The sequence below is a fragment of the Arachis hypogaea genome, chromosome 3 (genome assembly GCF_003086295.3).
Source record: "Arachis hypogaea cultivar Tifrunner chromosome 3, arahy.Tifrunner.gnm2.J5K5, whole genome shotgun sequence".
In the NCBI taxonomy this organism is placed as follows: domain Eukaryota; kingdom Viridiplantae; phylum Streptophyta; class Magnoliopsida; order Fabales; family Fabaceae; genus Arachis; species Arachis hypogaea.
This window is the reverse complement of record NC_092038.1, coordinates 24,738,103-24,763,383: the sequence shown is the minus strand read 5'-3', so window position 1 is coordinate 24,763,383 and position 25,281 is coordinate 24,738,103. Positions and strand designations below refer to the sequence as shown.

Below are 25,281 nucleotides of genomic sequence, written 5' to 3'. Positions count from 1 at the left end.
CGTAGAAGGTTGGAGGCTTGTCTAAATCGGGGTTTGGAATGAAAGACTGGCCTGTAGGGGGGCCTCCTAGTTGATCTCCTCTTATTCACCTTTGGCCTTCCCTGAACCTCCTCTGAAGGATTGCTCTGATCATTCTGGGGAGTCCTATTGGTGTCAGAGGGTGGGACTGTCTGAGGGATTGATTGTGAGAGTGGATTCCCATATGGATGAAGGGTGTATTGGGTTAGTTGTTCTGGTTCAAGAGGTGCAGAGACATTGGGTTCAGAAGCAGGGACTGAGTCTGAACAAGCAGTGTGTGTTGGTTGCTGATCTTGTTCAATAGGTGGCTGGGAAGGTTGGGACTAACTTGATGGTGGTTTATCTGGTATGCCAGGTGTTGGGGGAGGCTGAGAAACCTGTCTTGCCTCAACAGATCCTGAGAGTTGTGGGTCTGCTGTCTCCTCTTCCATAGTGATATTGTGGTTTATCTGGGCCTCACTCCTTTTTCGGTCATCCATCCCAACTTGCAGATTACTTACAATATCAGCATCATCCTCATCTTCCACTACTATCAACCTTCTTTTGGGACTCTTTTTCGGAGTTGGAACCCTTTTAGCACAACGCTTTACTCTCATCTTTGATGGAGTCATGTTGTTCTCCGCCACTAACACGGGCTCATCCACCGGATGCTCTGTATATACATTTACTCTGTTACTGTTCTTCACAGCTGCCTCATACATCCTAACTATATCCATGTCAACCTTGAGGTCCCTCAACCCATCATCAAGCCCTTTCCCAGGTTCCAGCCAGAAAAATTTAGAAATAGATGTATATCCTATGTCCTTCACCAAATCAGATACGAAAAAACCATTCAAGGTATCAACATTAACCCTCTCTATCTCTGTGACTTCACCACCAACATAAGTAAGCTTCCCACACGGCCCTCTCTCAAACCGTCCTCTATGATTAATACACAGTGTTATATGGATGGTGGCCATTCCTGAAACTGAAATAAACTAACACATTCTAAGATAACAGTGCATGTTACTACACCTAACACAAACCATAAATCAACTACTTCAGCACCTAACAGAAACCTAAATCAATTAATCAACTAATTTAACAAATCTCAACCACGATTTCATATGGTAATGTAATCTGTCCAACTAGTCTCAGTGACATTTGAAATAAATTAACACTGGCAATGACATACCTCAGCTCTCTGCCGAGCAAAGGGGGTTACCTCTACACCGTCGGCGACGAAATCTCAGGGTTCGAGCTCCGCTGTCTATTCCTTGCAAGTTCCCCTACCACGTTCTCATTTTGATGGCTCTGTACTGCTCCAAATGCCTTTTCCAACTTCCGAATGACAACGTTGAAAGCCGTAGCTTCAGGGTGATGGTTTGCGAGTATTCCCGGCGTCTTCTCCGACTAGGAAACAAAAGGACGTTCTCTGCTAGGGCATAGTCAGGGCCCCGCGAATTTCTCTTCAATGTTAAATTGTTTAATGTTAAATTCCACGTGGATTGGGCTTTGGGAGGTTCGGATTGCCATGTAGGACTATACAAACCCGAAGCAGGTGCCAAACCAAGCCAGGCTATTTTTGTCACACAGAGCCCATCTCTCATGGTTACAAAGTCAGTTTCCTTCTACGATGGGTACATTTGTCAGCGTTCTTAACTATCATGGGTACAAATGGTCAATTATTCTAATTTTATTTTTTTAACTCATCTAAAAAATATCCTAATAAAGCTCTAGCCACACATGCTCATCATCTTCATAATTTTGCAAACCAAAACAAAAAACAGGTCCATGTACACACAAAAAGTCCAATATCTTAATGATAATAATTATACCCACATTAATCCCACTAAATCATTCTACTTTCTACCACAGATTCTGCTTCTACTGCATCCAAGTCTTAGTCAACCTGCAATGGTTTTGGCGCGTACCTACACCTCCATACACGCGTCCAATACCGAAACGTTCCACGTCTATTTCTCACCTGCTGAAACAAAATCCCTTCAGCATGGTAGCATGAAACCATGATGTTGATGCTCCTATATTTCAAGTTAGTGCCTCTTTTGTGAATTTGAAGCTTTCTATTTCGTTTAACAGTGTTGTTAATTTGTGTGATGTGTTAAATTTTCAGGTTGCTGATTATGGACTTGTAGAAGACCTATTTGAAGTGATACAAAAGTTGCTAGAGAAGCTTCCTGAGAAAAAATAAAGCGTGTAACATGCATCTGTATGAACTGTGCACTTTCTGAATGTATCATGTAACATTTAAATTGCTATTATTTTTCCAAAAATAAAGAAAATGAGGTTTATTGATGAATCTACAGAATACTAGACTGTTCGCTTTTCATATTACAGTGGATTCAATTGATGCACCAAATCATCTAGCATTGATCAAAACCTGAGGATTGAAGTGTAAATTTAACAATTAACATGAAGAGTAGTAGGCTTTGCTAGGTTTGTGATAAGTTAGTAAGTGTTAACAAAGAACAAAAGAAAGTTCATCAGTATTTCTCACATTTTCTTCTTCAGTTATAATTATAGGTGAAAACTTTAACTGTTTAAGTAATGTTGATATTAATCTATAAGTTCGATTGAGCGTTGGTAACGGGTTACCCACCAAAGTGGCTCGCACATCAACAATGTATCAGTTTTTCCAATTTCCAATATTATTTTGCTCCACATTTTAGGTTTGTGGATTACTTTTGCCTCACTTTAGTTGTGTTTTTATGAATTCATAGTTGTAGTATTGAATATTGAATGCTACATCCTAGTAACTTAATTTCCCTTAAACTAAACATTCAAGAATTCAGCAAAATGCTTTTCAGTAACTGGACTTAAGAGTCCAATAATCAGTTTAAATAAAAAAATGCATTCAATTTGTGTTTCCATTTTTTTTTATTATTTATTTTTTGTTTTTACAATATAAAAAAAAAAACAAAAGACCAAAAAACAGGATTTAAATGAAAAAACGAGTCAAGAAACAATTTTGATGCACAATACCAATCTTAATGGCCACTTTAGAACTTTATTCTACTTTAATCATCTTTACATTTGCAACTTTTATCGAGTTTTACTATCTTGATCCAAAGGTAACTATTTATTTTATCATCCTACTCACTTTGAAAAAACTTGACAAATAGAAGCTTAAATTATGGTTAATATTTTGTTTTTTTTTTTTTGGTGACTATGGTTAATATTTTGTTTAAAAATAACTAGTGTAATTATAATTATTAATATAAATTTAAAATATTACGATACTTATATTATAAAATAAAACTAATAATTTAAAAAACATTTTAAGAATAGAAGCTACTTAACATAAGGTAACTCACTCTCATTTAACTAAAACTTGATAATAATCAAAAGATTTCCATAACAAATTTCCCAAAATCTCAAATTAACTTGGCAGAATATATGAACAAAATTGCTGTTCATTCTAAAAAAACCGATCCATGACAAATATAGGGCAAACAGAGTAACAAAACTAACAACCTAGGAATTTAGTAACTCAATCTTCTGCACCGACTGCGAAATTTAGGATGAAGCACCACTACGAAGGCCTTGAGACTTCTTGCTTGTTGCCAACTGGGACTCCGGCTACAAGAACAACAATAAATGAACATTTGATGCAACATGAAAATGAAATCAAAATTTTTAAAACATGGTAAAATCAATACCTCTTTCTTAACAGGCTCTTCCTTCTCGGATAAGATCAACTCTATGTGGCAGGGAGATGACATGTAGGCTGACAACAAAAGTCATAACCAATATTATGAAGAATGCAATGGCAACACTCGTTAGAATTAACCACTCCAATTTTCATATACTTATTTTTTGTAATCATATTAAACATCAATATAATAAATGGATATTAACCTTTCGTCAGAAATAGATTAGGAACCAAAAGATAAAATAGATTTACAAAACACGGGAATCACCCTAGTTAGAGTACTAAGATTATAACTTACGATTGATTCTTCCGTGAGCACGGTAGGTGCGGCGTCTTTGTTTCTGTGCTTGGTTGACTTGGATGTGGGAAATGTAAAGAGCATCCACATCCAAACCTTTCACCTGCATGAACGAAAACAATTTCAAACAGTAGCAAGCCATGGAAAACCAAACACGGTCGTGCAATGCAGCACACACACCTCAGCATTGCTCTCAGCATTCTTGAGCAAATCAAGGATGAAGTTAGCTGATTTTACAGGCCAGCGTCCTTGTCCATTGGAATGTCTGTTCTTTGCCTGGGCAGTCCTCCCAACACCACCACAGAAGCGTCGGAATGGAATGGCCTGTTTGTGGGCCAAAACATCCTCCAAATACCTCTTTGCCTTAACAAGCGGCAACTTCCTGATAGCAAAGGCAGTCTCCCTAGTGTTCTGTAAAAGAAAACTTCTTAATTCCCGCTCAATAATAAGAGAATAATTGAATGAATAATATAAGCCATCTTTTTTATTCACATAATATGGAATTTGCTATATCAAACTTTCATCAACAAAAGGGACAAATAAATTAACCCATTATTGATAATGATAAAGCAATGTACAAAATGATTTACAAGGGACGAACAGATAGAAGCATCAATTGATAGATCAGATTTGTAAATTAAACCAGAACTTGTGAGCCACTACACTTTGCAAGTTGGAACTTTGGAGGAGACCAGCAGACCGAGGAAAAGCAAGCGAAGGAAGGGAAGAGGTTGAACAGTTAATGAGTCAAGCAAGATAAAGATATATGCCCAGCACACAAACACACACTTAAGGTCATTAATTAAACTATTCCACTTACTAAGCATGCAAGAGATACCCCAGCTCACAATCCATAATCATCTACCATAAATCTCCACTTCCAAAAACCCATCTATTCACATACACACACATAAATAAAGGAGAAATTGATGAAATTCATGAAACATGACAGAGAGCTACAAATATCATTTAGCCTAGCTCTAAAATTTAGGTATTTAATGTAAGAGCAGTAAATTATTACGAAGGAAAACAGAACATTGTACCTTGAAATGAACCCTCAAATCAGAGCCTCTAGCCTTGCAAGCTACAGTTGCAACCATTACAACAGGTTAAGCTTAAATCAACAATTTGAGCCAAAAAGATAAAAAAATATAAACAAATTCCAGTAACTGTTAACATCGTTTTGAATGCAAATTTTATGAAAACAAAAAAAACGCTCAATAAATTGCACATAAGCTAATAGGATCTGAAGACTCAATGAAACCAAAATTGTTCATACACTTGGTGGGATTTACGGGTTCTCTGGAGTACTTCACCTGAAAAAAAAGAGTGCGTGGTGAGAACAGATTGAAGAATGGAGAATATCGATTTTAAGCATGAGGAACGAACAAACATTGATTAGTGATTACCATTGCGGCGATTGCAGCTTGTTCTTCCTCTTCGCGGAGGCTACACAGAAGGGTTCTCCAATTAGGGTTTTACTTTCATTATATATTGTATTGCATTTTTTTAATCTTAGCCCAAACCCGAAAACCCTACCCTAACCGATCCGTAACCCCAACCCGCCCGAACCCATACCCCAAACTAATTTACTCTTTCCCCATACCCGGAATTCAGCCCGGATTGAGATGTATTTTGTTATTTGCTAGATTTAGTCATTTAGGTATGTAATTTTTATTCGGTGTTATTTTTTATTGAATTTGTGTTGTGCTTTGAATTATTCGGGTTTAGCTTGAAGTTATTTTTTATAATAAAAATATATATTTTAAAATAAAATTAATAATATTATATTATATTTTTATACTTCAATTAATATTTTATAATATTAAAAGTTAATAGTTATTCAATTATATCTTTGAAATTGTACTCCGAAATTTATAGTAATCTCTCATACAATTTTCACCCAAAACTAACAATCAAAAAATTAGGATGTACGGATTCCAGCCATGTTGACACTCCAACAGTTAGCTGATATGACTAATAAAAATTTTTTTTGCAATTTGATCCTTTCTCCCTTTTAAAATTCTAATTTCTAAATTATGTTCATTATCTGCATAGCTTTCCCTCCTCTTCTCTTATGTTCTCTTAACTGTGTTATAGAAGAAGGATTAGCTATAATGATGGATAACTCTAGTAATGATATTGAAAGTTCGAACAATCATCGCTTCAATGAAATTAGAGTATTTTCATGAAGAAAAATCTAACTTCTGCCAATGAAATGGTGTACAACAGAAAAGAGAAATAATATTATAAATGAAATTTTGAAATAACTTTCCAAACCCATAAATAATTGAAAACAAATTTGATATATGCCAGAAACAAAATATAGCCTGCACAGGTACAAATACAATAAGATATTACAGAAAAATTACAAATAAATTATAAATAAAATTCATAAGCAAAATGATAATCAATAATCTATTACCTATTCATGTCTATTATATATAAACATGCATGGCATAAGCTGTTGCTAAACTTTTTGCTTCACTGAAGATACCCTAAAACATTCTCTTTAAAAAAGGTCATTAAACTATCTCAAAAAAGTTCATCAACCCAGAAAATTCCTATTTCTTTCCAAGTTCATATAATAAACTATCTCAAGCACAGAGATGTGCGATGGCATAGGGAAGTAATTCATTAAAAAAAGAGCCAAACCAAAAAAAGTTTACCTTTAGAAGTTCCATAACGGAAGTGATAACAAGAATAGAAGCAACCCTAGAGAGATTTCTCATGGTAGTACTGCTCTCCACAAAATACCGTCAGAGCCTTTTTGAATATTACGCTGAGGTAACTCCAAAATTATGTTTTTCATGACTTATGAAATAATTGGTCTTAAAGTGGATTGATGGCATAGAACTTAAAATAGAAATCTAAAATAAATATTGACAAGAATTCAAGAAGCAACAAAGAAAGACAATAGAAATGAAAGTTGAAAGAGAAGCTTCTCCTGCCGATGCTTCCATTGGAGTGATAGTTGCCATTACTAGAGTTACCTATCATCATAACAAATCCTTTTTCTATAACACAGCTAAGAGGACAGAGGAAAAGAGAAGGAGAAGCTCTGCAGATAACAAACATAATTTGAGAATCAGGGTTTTAAAATGGGGATGAGACTAAATTGCAAATAAAAATTTCATTCGCCACATCAGCTAATTGTTGGAGTGCCAACATGGCTGGAATCAATATATCTTAACTTTCTAATAGACATTCTGGACGGAAACTACGTAAAGGACTACTATAAGTCGTGGAGTGTAACTTCGAGGACATAATTGAATAATTATTAACTTTAGGGACCACTTTGAGTCTTGACTGCAACTTTAGAGACCACTTTGAGGCTTTACTCTAAATATGATACAAAATTTGTTAAATTTAATTTTTAAAAGAAAAATTTATTACCTTTAACATTTAAAATTTATAGATTTGTATATACTAATTTTACATCAGGTTGACCCAGTTTAACCTAGATCACTTTCTTGTCCGATCAAAATAGACCCCATGACCTTTTAGGATCGGATCCGGATCTATTTAAAGCCAGCTTGACTCGACCCATAAACACCTCTATTGGGTGCCACACTCCTTTTGTTTTTGACCTAAGGTTCTACTAATGTTTTTTTTTTTGTTTTTTTTTTGTCATGTGCTATTTATGTTTTTGATTCACAAGGCTTCCATCTCTTATTTTTCTTTGGGCCCATAAAATAACCTAGTCCTCATGACCTAATGTCCATACTCTATATTTACTAGAGTTTAATTTTGATATACTAATAGTGTAAAGCAGAATAAATTTCTATAATAGTCCCTAATATTCACAAAATTATTCAATTTGGTCATCGAGATTCTAATTTTTCTATAGTAGTCTCCCAGATTAAACTTCGGGCATCATAGTGGTCCTTGGCTCATTTTCGATGATGACTCAACTATTTCAGTGCTGATGTGAATATCATGTGCCACGTTGCACCCAATTTGGTCCCTCCTTCACCCCACACCTTACCCCATCCCCGACCCTCCTCTCCTTCCCCTCCTTCTCCGTCGTATCCCTCTCCCTTCTCCTCCCATTATTAACTCTCTCCATCCCTCTCCTTCGAACTACCTTCCCCTATTTCTCTTTCTTTCTCTGACACTTCTTTTCGCTATCGTCGCTCGTCTTCTCTTTTTCTTCATCTTTCAGTTTTAGCCACTCCAATTAGGGTATCCACGGCCATGGGATCCATCCCCGATCTTGGTGAGTTGAGCAAAATTGCTCCTCCGCCAAGCTTCGACAAGTTCCAACGTCAAACCTCACTCATGACCAGATGAACACTCCTCTGTAAGGAGCTCTCCGACCACTTCTTCTCTCTCGAGAAATATCTACTTAGCAAATCAGAAGCACTCAATCTCAAGATTCACACCTTTGACAACCACACCGCTCAGTCCCTAAAATTTCTTGACCATCGGGAGTCTTCTATCTAAAGAAGCCTCCAAAATCGCCCTCTTGACAACAACCAAACCGCTACGCTCGCCGTTGCCCTCCAAAATTCCTAAGAAGAAGGAGCTAGAGAAGTTGAGGTCAGAGATGTCATGATGCTGTTATAGTGTGTGGATCCGACGATACCATAAGTGTTTTCTATGGACAAGAGAGGAGGGGAGAAGGTACGTAGGGGGACCTAGGTTAGGCGTGCATGCTGCTGCTGGAGTCGCTGATACTGGTGGCAGTGGACCTTGTGATAGGAAAGTTGAAGCTGATGGTGACGCCAATAGCAAAGGAGATCACTGAGACGTGGAAGGTGAGCCTTGAAGAGGGGAGGGATAGAGAACGTGAAGAGGGAGAGGTGGCGAAGGGTGGGGGAAGGTAAGTCAAAGGAGAGGGATGAAGAAAGTTGAGGATGAGAGGAGAGGGAAGAACGTTTGGACTATTAAATTGTCCCGATAACAAAATACATTTTTTAAGTTTTTTAATAATTATCAAATAGTCCTTATTTAATTTTAATTTTAATTACAAATTAAACCTTCATATATTATTTAACTATAAAATCTACTCTCTATTTTATAAATTATTATTTTATTGTTCATCTATCATGTTTATTAACAATTATAAAAAAAACAACGAAATAGATCTTTTATTAATCATAATTTTCATAAATATTTTGGCAATGTGAATCAATGAGCTTTTTTAGCTCTTGATCTCTAACTAGGAAAATCGTATTGGTTGGTAATTCAATCGATTAAAAGTACAACACAATCGATTGAATTTCATACGACAATAATAAAGGTGTAATAATAAAGAAGAATTAATGTAAGCTCAATCAATTACGTAATACTTTCAATCGATTAAATTTTGAAAAAATTCATATTGCGGAGCAAAATTCAACCGATTTTGTTACATGTTTAATCGATTGAATTTAAAAAAAAAATTATATTATCGTGCGAAATTCAATCAATTTTATTGTACTTCCAATCAATTAAATAAGAACTATCAAATCCTTTGTCTTGTTAATTACCCTTACTTCAGAGAATTAAAAGCTATTTGAATTTTCTAGGTCCCAATAAAAAATATAAAAAAAAGTCGTTACACTACTTGCTCCAATATTGCCTTAATTGTCCTACTTCGGCTTAGTTTGGTAAAACTTTTACTTTTCAAAAGTAGCTTATAAAAATTAATTTTTAAAAGACGGCTTTTTAAAAGTTGTAGCATTTATGTTTGGTAAATCAAATTAAAAATAGCTTTCAATAAACACAAGAAACATCAATTATATTTGGCAAAATAGCTTTTAAAATTTTAAAATAGTATGATAGACATAAATGTAAGCATTAAATTTAAAAATTAGTTAACATATGAGGTTATATTAGACTTTTAAATTTTGAAAAGTACAAGCCAATTTTAAAAAGCTCTATCTTAGATGCTTTCAAAAGTACTCAAATCTTTTAAAAGCTGCAAGTACAAGCACGTGGTCTTTTATATTTATCAAACGCAAAATGAGAAACTTGAACTTTTAAAAAGTACAAGCACCTTTTCAAAAAGTTTTACCAAACCACGCCTTCATCTTCATCTTCATCTGCTTCGTTTTTGCTTGGTTGGAAGAGTTGTAATTAACCTTGGATGTTATTGCCCTTGATCTAGTTATCTAGTTCTGTCGTTTGTCGAAATAAAATATACTTTATCTTTATATATATATATATATATATATATATATATATATATATATCATTTTAATTATTTTTTTAGTTTTTATAATTTTATTAAATTTTTTAATTAAATTTTTATATATTTCTATAATTAAGTCTCTATATTATTTTTAATTTTATAATTAAATTTTTATTAGTATAAAAAAATTAGAGTTAACAGAATATTCTTTTATAAATTAAAAATATTCATAATTAAAGGCCAATTTAGATTAACTTTTGAAAAAAGTATTTATTTATTTTTTTTAAAAAAAATGATATTTTTTAACAGATAAAAGTTATTTTACATTTAGATAAATTTTTTAAAACCAAGGTATTGTTAACTTTTAGAAAAAGTAAATAATTTATTTTTTTAATAAAAGTACTTTTTCACTTAAAAAAAGTCAATTCAAATCAATACTAAGAATTTAATTAGATTTTTTACCGCATATTTTTTTATTAAATATTTTATTAATTTTAATATTTTTTATATGAAAAAGACCTAATTATAAAATTAAAAACAGTGTAAAAATTTAATTAAAAATAATATTATTATGCTTGAATTATCTAGAGAAAATTAAATGAATATAATAGATCAAAAAGTTTATTATATGAGATGCTAAATGATTTATTAAGAGTTTAGAGTTTATGAAATTTTGTTGTATATATGTCTGACGATTTATGACTAAATCTTTAAAATAGTATTTTTTTTCCATATTTAGCTAGTGCACCAATTGTACCTCCAAATTTTCAAGTGCACCATTTTGAATCTCAAGATTGAACTCTGGATTCCATAAAAGCCCCTCATCGAGTCCATTTCTAGCATGACTCAGCAGCTAAGATGATGAGCTGGCACAATCATTGTCACTGTCATTATGTCATTAATAACGGCTAAGTGACGTGAAAATATGATGATGTTGTTCCATAATAGCCCCTGTTTTTATTCATAAATGCTAGAAACCCCATCTTCTTTTTGTATCTAGTTCTTCTACTATGTTACCTCCATTTGCTTGCTATTTTTCTTACTCTTCTTCCAACTATAGTACTGGTCGCAACTAAACTTTTGCAGAGGTGTACCGAATGATGGGGGTAATCACGTAGCAGGGAGTTCGAGCCGCTCATCTTCCAAAAATTGGACGAAAATATCAGCGTGAACCAGACCTGGGAAGTTGCCAGACTGGTATGGCTGTAGATGTCATCTTGTCTTTAGGTGGTCAAGAACATGATATCAAATAGATTTTTCATCTGCATCAGAAATAAAGATTGTACAACTTAATTCAATGACCATGACTAAAACTGAAAATCAACATTTTGCATATCATATTTAGTGCAAAAAAATTTTGCCCTAGTTCTATTAATAAAATAATAGAGCATTTTAAAAACTCCCACCTTAACAGAAGAATATCTGAAACCCTAAATCTTCAACAATGATAAAAACACCCCAACCACATGCCAAAAGAAAACCAACTACACCCTTGAATCATCTATGACACCAAAAGAAAAATAAAAAATAAAAAATAACTGTACTATATACTAACTTCGATGACAACAACAATGGTGCATTCTCTTCTTCACACAGACTTAGCGAACTCAATGGCCACGTTCCTAGTCCCACAAAATTGCCAAACCCACAAACCACACCACCACACTAAGCCTTCACTATTGTGAGAAGAAGACGGAGACAAAACGTTGAGTGTTACAGAAAAAAAGAATTGTGAATGATTAACATCCTAAACAAAGCGGGTAAACGGTTAGGTGCGGTTTAAACTAACCGCTGGAATAACCGTCGCATAATAAAAATGATTTTGCGGTGATTTTTACTCGCTGCCGTATGGGGCTCGAAAAAGATATATCAAATTTGCGGCGGTAACAAACCGCCGCCTAAATGGCAGGGAATTCAAAACAATGGTCATTTTGCGACGGTTGAACGCTAAATGCCAGGAAAATGAACAATATGCCTATTTTGCGGCTGTTAGAAACCGCTGCCAAATTCATGATTCCCTTTAAAATTTTAGTTTTTTTTATTATTGTGCCTCTTTTAAAATAGTCTGTTTATTCAACTTAAATTTATTAGTTATCGATTAATTTAAAGAACTTGCAACCAAATAAAACAACTAAATAACATAACAAACCAAATTATATATATGCAAACATAACACATATAATGATATTGTCATAAGTGCTTCATTCAATATGAAGTAAAATTCAATAATTTGAAGAAAATAAACATAAAGCACTAAACCAACTTAAATTCAATAGTATCTAATAACATTAATTGAAAGTCATTATTTTTGTTGCGGGTCATGGTTGCCAGATGAAGATGGCCTTGCGCACGACGAGGTTGGTGTACTGCCCAAATAATCCAGCTCTGTAGCAATGTCAGCTGGCAAATTGCCTCATTGCTGTTAGATTATATATCCCAAAACCTTCTCTATCGACTGTCACTTCGCCTGCTCTTCTTCTATCTTAGTCGTTAATTCTGCGATCCTCCTCTCATACTCTTCATTTGGCTCACTAGAACCCGAGGTTGTCCAGCATCGTTACCAAATACTTGGGTAGGACATGGTCCAACACCTAAGGCACAAACTCGTCCTAGGGCTTCTTTCCAAGTACTTGTGCTAGCGAATCATTTTGTGAAATATGCTTAGAGGATTCATCCTGCTCTCAAAGTTTGCAATTGCTTCCCGCAAATATACAAGAAATTAGAAAGACATGACTTAAAATTAGCACGATATATACAATAAGCTAAGTTTAAAATTTTCAGATAGTACTTACACTAACAACACGCGTATCGGGATGGATATACGAGCCATTTTTTTCTTATGAGTGATGATAAACAACTCTCCTCTACCAACGGAACTTCCTTGGTCTTTCTCCTATATCATTGATTTCGACACAATTATGTAAATAACAACACCATATTCAGGAAGATTAATGAAAATCTCAATGCAAATAATTACTTATTACCACTTCGTCTTTTTTTCTTGCCAATGTTTTGGAGCCTCCAGTATGTGTGTAAAGTTACTTGCTCCGATTTAAAGCGTTTTATTTACACTTTTTCTATGAACAAATAACAGAACAAGTATAAATGAGAAAGGAATGTTGAATATAAATGTAAGGAGTATAATATGTATACACATGTATGTTTTTGTGGAAATAATAAAAAATACCAAAGCTTACCTTTGTCTCTTCCTTGTGGTGATATTCAAGGAACCATTTCCAGTGATTTTCTTCTATTCCTGACGGGTGATGCTTAAGATTTTCCTCAAGAGTCCTTGTTTCTTTGTAAAACTTATGATATAAGTTGTGTATTGTATCCTTCCAGTTCTTTCCTATCCTTTGCATAATTTCACACTTTATTTTTCCTCTGGCATTGTCGTCGCTGTAATTAGTTGCCATTGTCATTAACCAAAACCAACTAACAAGCATAAGATTGATAATTTGAAGAATATCCACAGCCAAAACAGAAGAGTAAAAATACCTACGTCAGAAGAGTGTGTGTGGCAGAGAAGAGCGGCGACTGCACCCTATGTCAGTAAAAATATCGGCGGCGATGGTGAGCTCTGCCCAAGGAGAGTAAATCATCCAGGGCTGGAGCAACTGCATGCGGTGGATGGCTGATGAATGTTGAGGACGAGTTGCTGAATCCCGGGAATGGGGAGGACTTTAGGATTAACGATTAAATGAGGATGAGTGATTGAGTGGAGGCTATGGTTGCCGTGTCAGCCTCTGTTTGGAGGCTAGGGTTTCTTTAGGTTTCAGGAAAGGAGCTGCAAGGAAGACTCAGGGAGTAATATCGATGTTGCAAATACCTTTTGAACAAAACAGTGCCGTTTGGGAAAGTTTTTTAACCGAATCGGCTAAGTCTTGGTTCGGTTCAACTGTTCAGTTTCTAACCAGTTTAACAGTTAAGAACTTTTAATAATATCCTCTTAAAATCTTGAAAAGATTATTATTTCCATATTGTACAATTTAATTATATTTATGTACTAGTGGTCACACTTTTTCTAACTTGAAAAGTATCAAATGAGGTCAATTCTACCATATCATTCTAACTCTAAAGGGTAATTTATGTTTTATTACATGTCTAAAATATTTTTTGATGCATTGAAGTGGTTTCTTATGGTTAAGTATAACTTTTTATTTAATCGAGAATCTGAGAAACAAACTACAACTAATTATGGTATAATAATTTTTGCAAATTACAAAAATTAATTGAAATATTCTCCTTGTTTAATTTTTTCTTTCTCAAACCATTTCTATAACAATATATAAAAGGAATAGGAGAGTTTGGTCTTCAATCTTCGCTTTTCCATCTTAATCCTATTAATAAATGGTGATTAATATAACTGCTATCTTAAAATTTGGTCAAAAATATAATTATCAATTGATTTTTCAATTTTTTTCACAATGTTATTTTTTTTACACATAACTTCTACTCATATTGTGATTGTTTTTTCTTGTTCTACGGAGTACATGTAATACTCTCCCTCTTTATTTCGCTTAATAAAAATTATAATGATAATGACTAATATGTGTATGGAAAATGATAAAAAAAATGACGAAAATAAAAATAAAGAATTCTAAAAGAATAAATGATTTAAGATATTGATTATAAATTTAAAAGAAAGAAATTTTTAGCAATTAAAATAATGTGAGAATAAAATTTCTTTATATTTTAATTTTTATATCTGCTTCGAATTATTAATCTGATTAAAAAATAAATAAATTTACAAATATATATAAATTTTTATCTTGATTGTTACGTATAATAACAATGTAATGATTTTAGTATTATATTTAAATTAATTTAAATTTTATTATTCTGTAAATTTAAAAAAATAAATAACGTATAAAATTTTTATCTTTATTTGAATTTATTAATAATGTATTATATATTAAAATTTTTAATTTTTATCTCAAATTTATAATTTAAAAACAATATAAAAATTAATTTCATAAAATTATCAGAAAAATAACAATATAAAGATTGCTATCTTTAAAAAAAATAAATTTAATAATATTTATAGATAACTAATCTTTACATAATATTAGTAAATTTTTATATTGATTTTGTTACACATAATAATAATTTAATATTTTTAATCTTATTTTTTAATTTAAATTTGTTTATTTTATACAATTTACATGTTAAATAATTTAAAATAATTTATTTTTTATAATTTATTTTCAACTATTATAATTAAATTTATAATTTGAAGTGCTTGATGAGTCGCTGAATTTTATTAATTATTTTAAACGGAGAAAATCTCAAAAGATTTAATAAAACAAACATGAAAAATGCAATTATAACCATTTTATAATCATTCTTATCAACTCGCATATTTAGTAATCATTTTCAATCAAAATAGATACCTTGAAAATGATTAAAAGGTCCAAAGTTGAAATGAAATTCACAAAGACAGGGAGTATTGGAGGAAGTTGTAATTATTTTTTCTATTAGTAGCTATACTTTTTATTTTGTGGGCCAGAATTTTATTATAATGTTATTTGTTTAAGCTGTAATATTTTTTTAGTTATATAGTAGAATTAAATCATTACCTATTAAATTAATTGGAATACACGTTATATATAATGATAGAGATGGATCACCTTTTTTTTATGTTATTTATCATATGTTAAATTATATTTAAAAATGGTATAGAATAAGAAAATATATACTTTCCGATAATAAGCTAATAATTGAGAAATCCAAATGATACTATTTTGGATCTCTTATACTAAATTAGAAAGTGGCTGATTGTAAAATAATATTTGTTGATTTGAAATGATAGTTTTGTTTAAAATAAAAATAGAAACATTATGTCACTATTAATTAGTTCGTTATATTTTGCTATTATAATAGATATTGATAAAAGCTAGATTTCAAAGTCACAGAATAATGTGGAATATAGACAAGGATTGAACAGTTTTTTGGACTTTGCATTTGTGAATGCATCCTCCGATGGCGTGATAAAGTGTCCATCTCCTAAATGTGGGTTTCAACTTATGCTAACAAGAGAGGATGCATACGACCATCTGTTGATACGACCATTTTTCCCTGGATATACTATTTGGCTACGTCATGGTGAAAAGCCGGTTGAAGAGAGATCTGGTTTGAGACGAGTAGATAAAAATCCGATATCCCAAGTGAATCAAATGCCCCAAATGGTCAACGAAGCATTCAATTTCACACTGTAACATGGGAGTGAGGACACAACAACAATCAAACATGTCAAAGATGACGAAGACGTGTTGCCGTACCTATATGAAAGTCCAAGTCACGCGGTGCGGGATTTTAATGATCTACTTGCAGATTGAGAGCAGGAGTTATATCTCAGATGCTCAAAGTACTCCAAATTATTGTTCTTAGTGTAGTTTTATCATATTAAGTGTATGTGCGGTGTGAGTGACAAGGCAATGTCCATTATTCTTGATTTACTGTGGGACGCATTCGAACAAGCAGAACTTCCAAAGATAGTGTATGAAGCCAAGAAGACAATAAGAAAGTTGGGAATTGAATACAACAAGATAGATACTTGTCCAAATGATTGCATGTTGTATTGAGGAGATGATGAAAACTTGACCACATGCAAGCGAGGTAGGTGTTCAAGATGAAAGCAGAAGACTAAAACGGGCTCTATTGTTAGGCTCAAGGTACCTATAAAGAGAAATGGGAAATCTCTAGCAGCCAAGAATGTTCATTACTTTCCTCTCATACCACGACTGCAACGGTTATTCATGTGCAGCACGACATCAACTGACATGTTATGGCATAAAGAGGCACGTAATAACAATGGTTTGCTGAGGCATCCAACGGACGCTGAAGCATGGAAAAAGTTTAATTCAAAGTTTACTAACTTTTTGAAGGATCCGCGCAACGTTCACCTAGCCTTGACGAGCGATGGATTTAATCATTTTGGGAATATGAGCACAAAGTATTCCATCTAACCTGTGATTCTTATTTCATATAATCTTTCACCTTGGCTTTGCATAAAACAAACATCTTTTATTCTATCCACACTTATTCCTGGGCCGAAAATTTCAGGTAACAACATAGATGTTTACTTGCAACCTTTGGTATATGAGTTGAAGTAATTATGGGACGGCATTGAAACGTATGATGCCAAAGAGGGAAATGCTTTCAAGATGTGTGCGGCACTAATGTGGACTATCAGCGACTTTTCAGGATTGGAAAACCTATCTGGTTGGAATACACACAGCGGATTAGCGTGTTCTACGTGTAACTTGGATGCTAAGCATCATCAACTGAAAGACGGTAAAAAATGGTGTTTCATGGGCCATCATGGCTTTTTGAATCAGGGACACCAATACAGACTAGACCAGAATAGCTTTGACGGGCAATTCAAAGGTAGAGATCCACCAAAGAAGTTATCCAGAACAGATATATTGAGGCAACAGTCAAATGTGCACGTTTCATTTGGAAATATTTCAACTATAACAGCAAAAAAAACACGCAATGGTCAGGATGCGGATGAAGATGACTCGCATTGGAAAAAGAAGAGTGTTTTCTTTGATCTCCCATACTGGGAGGATCAGATGTTGCGTTATAACCTTGATGTGATGCATATAGAGAAAAATGTCTGTGACAATGTGGTATTCACTATCTTAAATGATAGTGGAAAATCAAAAGACAATTTTAAAGCTCGTATAGATTTACAATGCATGGGCATAAGGCCTGAATTGTGGCCAGACGAATGTGGTAAATATCCTTCTGCAATATTTACGATGTCAAATTCATAGAAGGATGTATTTCTGAAGACTCTATAGAATGTGGTCTTTCCAGATGGTTACTCTAGCAATATTGCTTGTTGTGTTAATTTGTGACAGCGTAAGTTGTCTAGGTTGAAAAGTCACGAATGCCATGTTCTGATGGAACAATTACTTCCGATTTTGGTGAAAAATAGACTTCCGAGTCCGGTGTCCAATGTGATTGAAGATTTGTCATCATTTTTTCGAGAACTTTGTGGAAAAGTCATAAATTCTATGCAGCTTGCTGACCTTCAGAATCATGTTGTGAAAACCCTGTGTCAGATGAAAATGATTTTTCCTCCATCCTTCTGCACCGTCATGTAGGGGTGGCAGGAGTACCTGACCCGCCCCTACCCGGTCGGGGTGGGTTATTACCCGCCCCAGGTGCGGGCGGGTGCACTAGCGGGGCGGGGCTAGGGTGAACCCACCCCAGAGTATATATTATAATATAAAATAAAATATATAACATAAATATATAAAAATTATTTAATACTCAAAATATATAAATGACTTTTAGTTGGGGCTAGGGTTTCACTTTCATAGTTTCACTCTTCGCTCTTCAATCTTCAGATTCAAAATTAAACCCTAATATTCTTCTCTAATTGAGCTTATTCTTCTCCAAACCTGCCGACTGCCATCATTCTCAGTCTGAGAGAAGGGCTTCGCCTTCGTCCTCCGTCCAAGAGCAGAGCTTCGCCGCCGTCTTTCGTCTGACAGAAGAGCTTCGCAGTAGTCCTCCATCTGAAAGTAGAGCTTTGTCGTCGTTCACCGTAAGCCCGTCGCCATCGCCGTGAGTCGGTCGCTGTTGCTGTCGTTGTGAGTCTGTCACCGTCTCTGCGTCCTGCGAATCACTGGATCTATAAGTTTCTCTTTCTCTCCTATTTTGAATATGCAACTAAACCCTTGAACTAGAACACTAGATTTGTAATTAGAACTTTGTAACTGTGAGTTAATTTTCCACTATTTGATATTGATGGGTCAGGTTGTTGTGTTTATTTGAGTTATGTTAGGAGGAGTTTGCAACATTCATACTTATATTGTTTTTAATCTGTGGCTGGATTTATAATGTTTATCCTGCATTTCCTGGTTTTACATTAAAATTTTCTAATCATATATGCAATGGCTACAGAACACAGAGGGAGAGGAATGTCTCTACCCACACCCACACCCACACCTACAACTCTGTTATTTTACTACTGTTCATCACTCTATTTTTTTCTTTTTCCCTTTTGGCTTCAATTTAATTTTCATTTATCAATTATTTCAAGCAAAGTTTGTGATGTACATTAAGACATCTAGTTTGGACAAAGGCCTTTGTGTTGTTATCTTGTGCTTTTTATCTCTTAGTAGAAATTCATTACTTTTTTCCTTTTTTTTCTTCTTCTTCAATGACATTATAGTTTCTCCTTTTAATAATTGTCACACCTACTTCAATAACAACATTAGTCTTGTATAAATGACAATGACAATCATATTTTCATTCGAAAATGATATATATCATAGAAAAAAAAGGTCGTTCTTATTATTGACAAATCATGTGCTTATGAATTATTATTTTTCTATTTATATGATTCATGTGCTTATGAATTATTATTGGTAACTGAGTCTTGGCAATTATTCATTCTAATAATTTAAATTCTTATACTATAATAGCACCTAATTATTTTTTCCCTTCTGCTTTACGTTTATCCCTCATGTGCTTGAATGACCAAATGCTTATAATTTATAGTACTATATAGTGGCGTGCTGTGTTATTATTTGTTTCAACTTATGATGGGGTGCTTAGTTATAATTTATAGTACTATATAGTAGTGTATTGTGTTATAATTTATGCTAAGTATTTATTTAATCTTCATTTATGTTAATTTTTTACATAATACCAATTTATTTGTTAATTGTTATTTCTTTTGATTTTTAGGTTTAAATCTTGGTTTGCAAACTTTTAATGATGACGAAGATGTGAAAAGTAATCAAGAATAAGGATTGAAGGCTATTTTATATCTAATATTGTAATTTTTTATTATGTTATTAAATTTGTAGTGATCTAACACTGTCTTTTTTTTAAATTCAAGTTATTTGAGCTAATGACATTGTATGAATTTTATGTCTATATTTTAATTTATCTATGAATTTTAAGTTTTTGTCTTAATTTATATATGAATATGTAAAACTTAAAATGATATTTAATTTTTATAGGGGCGGGTTAGGGTATTGCAGTTTACTACTCGCGGGTATTGATAGGGCGGGCAGTTCCTGAGTAAAAGGACGGCAGGGCGCGCCCCTACCCATCCCACTGCTACCCCTACCGTCATGGTTCACCTCACGGTGCATCTCGTTGATAAAGTAAATCTTGGTGGACCAGTACATTATCGGTGAATGTATACAATAAAAAGGTTAGCTTACTAATAAATCTCTTTAATACAATCAACTGATTATCTGAATACTGAGCGTTATGTTGTATTTTTATAAAAGGTATCTAGGTCGTTTGAAGCAATATGTTTGTAATAGGGCACAACCAGAAGGGTCAATTGCGGAAGGCTATTTATCTAAGAAAATTTTGACTTTTTGTTCTAGATATTTGGATAATATTGAGACTAGAATCAACCGACCAGGGCGAGTTGATGATCAACCCGTTGATGTTACACATAATTTAGGGGAAACTTTGTTCCTAGCTATTGAAAAGGCATTAGGGACTGTTTCGCATTTCGAACTCACTCCCATGAAAAAACATCAAGCACATCGTCATGTTCTAGTCAACTGCGAGGCCGTGGTTGTTTGTTGAGTAAGTATACACATGTATTTTTAAAACCCGAATATAACTCTTTTCACTCAGTGACTAGTTGGACTAATTTTTTTTTCTCTCATAAAGTATATTTAGAGAAAAAATGAAACGAAGATTGTGGGCTCAAACAAGGTCGCAATCTAAGATAGACAATGTTGTGTATGTGGAATTTTCTTGGTGGTTCAAGCATGAGGTTGATAGAATATTAACATGACGAATTTGTTTTTAGGCTAGAATTCATACTTTATGAAATTCGATTTTAATATAAAGCATGATTGTTATGTGGTTCCAGGTTCCAATGGAAAGTACGCTTCATTCAAAAGAAATGAAGTTGCTTGCATGCAGTTCCATGATTCAGGCAAGACGTTGGCATACAACGTTAACGAGTACAAATTTAGAACTATCACAAAGGAAGATGGGCTGAAAACCCAAAATAGTGGAGTATATGTATCATCTAATACAAGAAGTTATGCAAGAATGCATGATAATAGAGTGGCTGTTGGTAGTGTTTCGTATTACAAAAAAAATTGTGGACATAATTGAATTGAATTATAGATGTCATTTCACAGTGGTATTATTCAAATGTGTTTGAGCTGATACCACTACCAGTAAAGGCATCAAACAAGATCATTTGGGGCTTACCAGCGTTAATTTCTCTCGTCCGATACACACTGGTAATCGAGAAGACAATGAACCGTACATATTGGCATCAGAAGCTCAGCTTGTATACTATGTGAATGATGAAGTTGCTAAGGAATGGAGTGTTGTGGTTCATGTAAAACCACGAGATTTGTATGACAAGAGAATGAAGAAGTTGAAGTTGGTTTTTCTCCACAGCCAGAGTTGAACATATCAGCGGAAGGTGACATTGAAGATTTACAGTTGACAAGGGAGGATGATATAGAAGACCCCAAAGAAAATGCTTCAGAGAATATCGATGATGTTGCATAATGCTTATATGAAAAATTTTAACGTAATTTAAAAAAGATCTTTGTGTCATGAACTAAGTTAAATAAACTCAACGTTGTACGTTGTTTTCTTTGGTTACAAAAAACTTGTGTTTTTTTTATTTACAATTAAGTTTTATTGTATTGTGGATTTTCATGAGTAAAAGCAGATTTTCTGTTTCTTTCAATGGTTTTTTTCGTCAAAAGTTGGTTTACGTTAAATCTTTAATGTTGTTTCAGTTGTTGTTGCTCTTAATGTTGCAGTTTTGGTAATCTTGATATCTAATATTCAATATCAATTCCAATATTGTTACATTTTTTAAACATTAGTGAACATAATATGACGGTGGAACAAGACAAATAAAAATTGAGGGCTTTTCATCATTCTCTACAAGCACAACATTCGCTACAGAGCTTCTGTCTAAGAAATTTGCCCAAACTACCAACAAGGGAGATGGTAATTATCGATAATTTGCGTTTAGTTTTCAAATTGTCTTATCATATTGTCGTCCATTTTTTTCTAAGTCAGTATCTAATGACTTGGGAGTTCTTAATTTTTTCTGGGTATACTTATTTGTTGTATGCATGTTGATATTTTCACTATTACCTGAATATTCTAGAGAAATAGTTCCTAACAGTCTAGATGGAGAAGAGTCTGATTTAGAAGACAATTTAGATTATATATCCTCTGTTGGAATTGACAGATTCATGCAGTTTGATCTCAATAAGGTTCTGAAAGAAGATAATGAAACTTTAGAAGACTAACAAACAGAAGATGATATACATGTTAAGAAAATGTGCTTTAATATGAACAAAAAACCATGAATGAAGATAAAATATTAGATCCTATAAAACGTGAAGCCTATAGATTCTTGACAGAGTATTTTTTGCCAGATCAATACGATGTTGAAGAGAAATTTAATATTTTATTATAAGAGTTATGTTGATTCCCTTAATTTAATAATTTGTGTCGCAGTTTTATATGTTTATCTACTTTAGAGTTTCTTGATATAGGTTTAGTAAGGCATAACTTTAAAGAAGAGTAACTTTAATTTATGCTCGTTAGATATGACTTTATTTTCTTTTTTTACATTTATGTTTGAATGCAAATTTAAATGACAATAAAGTAAACGAGAAAATCTTATTGGTAAATTTGTCCACATGAGTTAACATATATAGTTTATTTAACTTGTGAACTTTTTTACGTAAAACGAATCTAGAAAAAGTGTTACGAGTTTAAGTAATAATGATTCAAATATATGTAGTTTAAAAAAGTAGTGTTAACTTAACTAGATTATACCCAGATGATTATTACTAAAGAAGACATTAAATATACGGTTATACGCATTTTGCGGCGGTTGAAAAAAATCGCTGCAAAATGTAAAATAATAATTCACCCGACGTTACATACAGCGGTGGTTCTAGGAAAACGACCGCTTAATACAAGGTTGATTGCAGCCCCACTCCTAATCGCCGCGATATGCGCCGCAATTATTCATTTTGCAGCGGTTTTATAAAACCGTCGCAAAATTTTCACTGCTATCTGCCGAAATTGTTGTAGTGAAGGTAGAGTAAAGTTTGGACTCTATTCTAATGTTATCGACAGGTTATATTTTTTTTTTAAATTCAATTCTACCTTATCTGCGGGTTAAGAATCTCTCAACCCAAATCCTGCTACTCACACCTTAAAATTCTTAACTCTACCCTATACCTTACCCACACCTTATCCGCGGAAAAATTAAATTTTTTAAGTAAATAAATATAAAATTCAATTATTTTATATTTCATATAATTAATCAAATAAAAAATAAAAAATTAAATTCAAATTAAAATTAAAAATAATAGAATATTAAAAAAATCTAACATAAAATTACAAATAACATGATCATCAAGTTTTTAATAAAATTAAAATAACACAAATAAAAATAAATATCTTATTACTCTTTTAATTCTAAAGTTTTTGCAACATTATTCTTTAAATAACAAACATACTAAATTAATAGTTTAAATGATTAATTTAGTAGTTACTTTGAGTTTTTACAATAAAGATGTTGTGGATTTAATATCCATTTTTTAACAATACATATAATTTTTAGGGTATATCCTAAACCTTTACCCGACCATATTTACAAGAAAATCCTACCTGCAACAGGTTGGATAAACAATTTTATACGATTGGATTAGGTCGGATTAAATACACCGGATAGAATATATATTATTAGCCCTAATTATAAGCTAGAGAGTACAATTTTAATAGAGATTTAAAATTGATATTTTTTCATTAAAATGGGTTAATTTGGTGAAATATATGCATATAGATCTATTTTTTGTAACTTATTAAAAAAAATTCATAATGACATCTAACAAAATTCGCAAATTAAAAAAAAATTATAAAAAAACTTTTCACGTGTTGAAGAAACACAGATTTGTTTTTTAACTCATTTTTTGGTAGGTTGTGAAAATCTTTTCATTGATAGTTTATACTTTTCGTAAGTTGTGAAAAACTGATGCCACTACAAACACGCAAATTCTATCAATAACCAATATTATTAATGCATTATATATACCAATTTTCTTTTCATATAAAAAATAATTTAGGGATAAGTATTGTTTTGGTCTCTGATGTTAAGGGTTCGAATCGAAACTATCCCCATTATAATTTTGGATTTAAAATCATCTTTAACGTTTTTTTCGTATTAAAATCATCCTTTTTAATAAAACTTTTACTTTATTACTAAATTATCCTTATTAATAAAAATATTATAAAATTAAAAAAAAAAAGAAAACACAGGAGGGGCAGGGGAGAAGGGAAAAGGGAAAGGACGAGGGGGCAGGAGAGAAGGGAAGGGGGAAGGGGGAGGGAAAACGGCGGCGGCAACTTTTAATTTTTGCTTCTGCTGCTTCTACTTTTTGCTTTCTGATTCTGCTTCTGTTTTTGCTTTCTTGCTTTTAATCAGAAATAAAATTAAAGAGCATTTGAAACATCCATTGCACAAGGAGCATGATAAGTTCTTCTGCAGGATTTGACATAGCATCTAAGTGCAGAAAGCTAATACAAAATATACAATAATCAAAATGCTAAAAAATGCATACAAGAAACGATGTAGAAACGATGTTTATTGTTCTTCAACCTGGCTTCAATTCAACTGTGCAAATTAGGAAGAATAGATCAAAGCATTGACACAAGCATAAACACAGTCAAAACGATGTAGTGCATAAGTGCCATTTTTGCATGCATCACAATGTAAACTGGGTGGCCATTAAGAGACATATGAAAGAACTATGCCCATCTAAAACCAAAACATCATTGGTATCAACACCAGCAACAAAAACCATCACAAACAAGTCTTCAAAATTGGAGAAAGGCATTATATGTGAAGATAATGCAAAAGAAGAAGAAGAAGCAGCAGAAGAAACTCAAGCAGAAGCTCAGAAGCAGAAAGCAAAGACCAAAGAAGAAGCAGATGAAGAAGAAGGAGGAAGCAGATTCAGAAGAAGAAGCAGAACCACCGGAACAGCGGCGTGGTCGAATCGGCGGCGATGGCTTAGCGGCGTTGTCTCCCGAGGACGACGAGATGGCGGCGGCGAGCCCTAGCGGCGTGGTCTCCTTTCCCTCTTCTCGTCTCTCCCGCCCCTCTCTCCTTTCTTTCGGCAACGGCGATGGCAGCTCCAACCT

At 33.2% G+C, this 25,281-nt stretch overlaps 2 protein-coding genes across 2 annotated transcripts; one reads left to right on the top strand and one right to left on the bottom strand.

Annotated features, from left to right (window-relative positions):
• Positions 1–3,313: 3,313 nt before the first annotated feature.
• On the bottom strand, positions 3,314–7,051 carry LOC112789931 (large ribosomal subunit protein uL22y). The gene is made up of 7 exons (XM_025832102.2): positions 5,378–7,051; positions 5,248–5,284; positions 5,012–5,052; positions 4,149–4,379; positions 3,969–4,071; positions 3,678–3,745; positions 3,314–3,597 (listed from the first exon to the last, which is right to left on the bottom strand). Exons 1-7 carry the CDS (start codon positions 5,378–5,380, stop codon positions 3,535–3,537), a joined length of 546 nt encoding a protein of 181 aa, XP_025687887.1. The 5' UTR covers positions 5,381–7,051; the 3' UTR covers positions 3,314–3,534.
• Positions 7,052–17,267: 10,216 nt separating this feature from the next.
• LOC112775043 (uncharacterized) lies at positions 17,268–21,609 on the top strand. Its single transcript, XM_025818519.1, has 7 exons — positions 17,268–17,720; positions 18,524–18,646; positions 20,118–20,248; positions 20,349–20,653; positions 20,951–21,170; positions 21,268–21,433; positions 21,496–21,609. The coding sequence occupies exons 1-7, from the start codon at positions 17,268–17,270 to the stop codon at positions 21,607–21,609; spliced, it is 1,512 nt and encodes a 503-aa protein (XP_025674304.1).
• The last annotated feature ends 3,672 nt before the right edge of the window (positions 21,610–25,281 follow it).

Coding starts and splice junctions, on each gene's coding strand:
- LOC112775043 (XM_025818519.1), top strand. CDS start 17,268: ATGTGGACTATCAGCGACTTTTCAGGATTGGAAAACCTATCTGGTTGG. Junction 18,647..20,117: donor GAGCTTTGTCGTCGTTCACC/GTAAGCCCGTCG, acceptor GGGTATTGATAG/GGCGGGCAGTTCCTGAGTAA. Junction 20,249..20,348: donor GGTGGACCAGTACATTATCG/GTGAATGTATAC, acceptor TTTTTATAAAAG/GTATCTAGGTCGTTTGAAGC.
- LOC112789931 (XM_025832102.2), bottom strand. Junction 5,053..5,247: donor ACCCGTAAATCCCACCAAGT/GTATGAACAATT, acceptor TTGCAACTGTAG/CTTGCAAGGCTAGAGGCTCT. Junction 3,746..3,968: donor TGCTCACGGAAGAATCAATC/GTAAGTTATAAT, acceptor TTTTGTTGTCAG/CCTACATGTCATCTCCCTGC.